At 46.9% G+C, this 1241-nt stretch overlaps 1 protein-coding gene across 1 annotated transcript in view; it reads right to left on the bottom strand.

Annotated features, from left to right (window-relative positions):
• Positions 1–446, bottom strand: part of LOC116702289 (uncharacterized) — a 2461-nt gene extending 2015 nt beyond the window's left edge. The window contains exon 1 of the mRNA XM_032536438.1: positions 290–446. Coding sequence (XP_032392329.1) covers positions 290–378 — 89 coding nt within the window. The 5' untranslated portion in view covers positions 379–446. The remainder of the gene's footprint in view (positions 1–289) is intronic.
• Positions 447–1241: the final 795 nt, after the last annotated feature.

The following is a 1241-nucleotide window of genomic DNA, read 5'->3' as shown; positions in this document are numbered from 1 at the left end:
TTCCTTTGAATGGTCACTCTTGAAGGACAAGCAGCTGGGTCTGGGTTCAGGTGCAGGTACAGATCCAGGTCTGAGTCTGAGTCTGGGTCTGGGTCCAGATCCAGGTCTAAGTCTAGGTCTGAGTCTGGGTGTAGGTCTGGGTCTGGGTCCAGGTCCAGGTGTGGGTCCAGGTCCAAGTCTGTGCTGCCCCTCTGGGCTGAAACACAACACACACAGAGCTTTGAGTGTGAATGATGATGATGATGGTGGAGTGATCTGAGTGGTGGACAGTTAGAGATGGTCCTCTCACCTCTGAGCTTTGGTCTGGCTGTCATGGTCCCCCCACAGAGGGGGTTTAGGGGGAGGGACCCCCTCCTCTCTGTCCTCACACTGACTCATAGCAGAGTCCACATCTTCATCTGGAGAGGAAACACCTGCAGGGAGAGATGCTCTCTGTCACCACAACACTGATAACGATCCCTGGAAGAAGCTCGGCTACAGATTTCTCTTGGTTACAGCGAGGGTGGAGGAACCAGAGAGAGACGATCCTGGTGCTGGTTCTCCTCCAGTCCACCTGATGGGATGCTGCGTCCTAAAGTCTAAGCATTAGGGCAACGGATTCTCACGAACAGGCTTAGTACGATATCATGTGACGCTGGTCATGTGACGCCAACTACACAACACCACAAGCCATAGGCAGTCCTTCCAGAAAAATGTGTTTTTGTGATTTTGCAAAAATCCTTGATTATGCAGTACGTTTTCTCAAAAACTGCAATGAAATATGCAGAGTATTTATGCATTTTTATGCAATGAAATTGCAGGAACTTGCAAAAACTGCAGTTTGATGAAAAAGAGACTGTGTTGTCATGTCATGTAATTACGTCACTTCACAACGTTCCCATGGAAACGGGGAAAAATGGCTGAAAACCCCAAATTTTTCAACTTTCTTCTAAGATATTTGGGACTTTTTTGCAACCAAAATGAGGGGATTATGAACTCATGGAAGCCTGCGTTATTTCGCATGGAAATCGGCAATTCATGCAGCAAAAGTGCAGCGTGTTTGAAAGAAATGAAGCCCCATAAATATGCAGACTTTGGCTGATTATTCATTGAATTATGAGATCACATGACCACGTTTTTCTGGAGCGAGTGTATAGGTCGTCTCAGAGGCCGTTAAGTTTAGAAAAAAGATCCTTTGGATGGAAATACACCCGTGGAACCAACACCCAAAAGCCTGTACTTTATTTTGATCTCTGCCCCCC

This window comes from Etheostoma spectabile, chromosome 15 (assembly GCF_008692095.1).
Source record: "Etheostoma spectabile isolate EspeVRDwgs_2016 chromosome 15, UIUC_Espe_1.0, whole genome shotgun sequence".
NCBI lineage: Eukaryota > Metazoa > Chordata > Actinopteri > Perciformes > Percidae > Etheostoma > Etheostoma spectabile.
The sequence above is the reverse complement of the archived record's forward strand: the minus strand, read 5'-3'. Positions and strand labels throughout refer to the sequence as shown.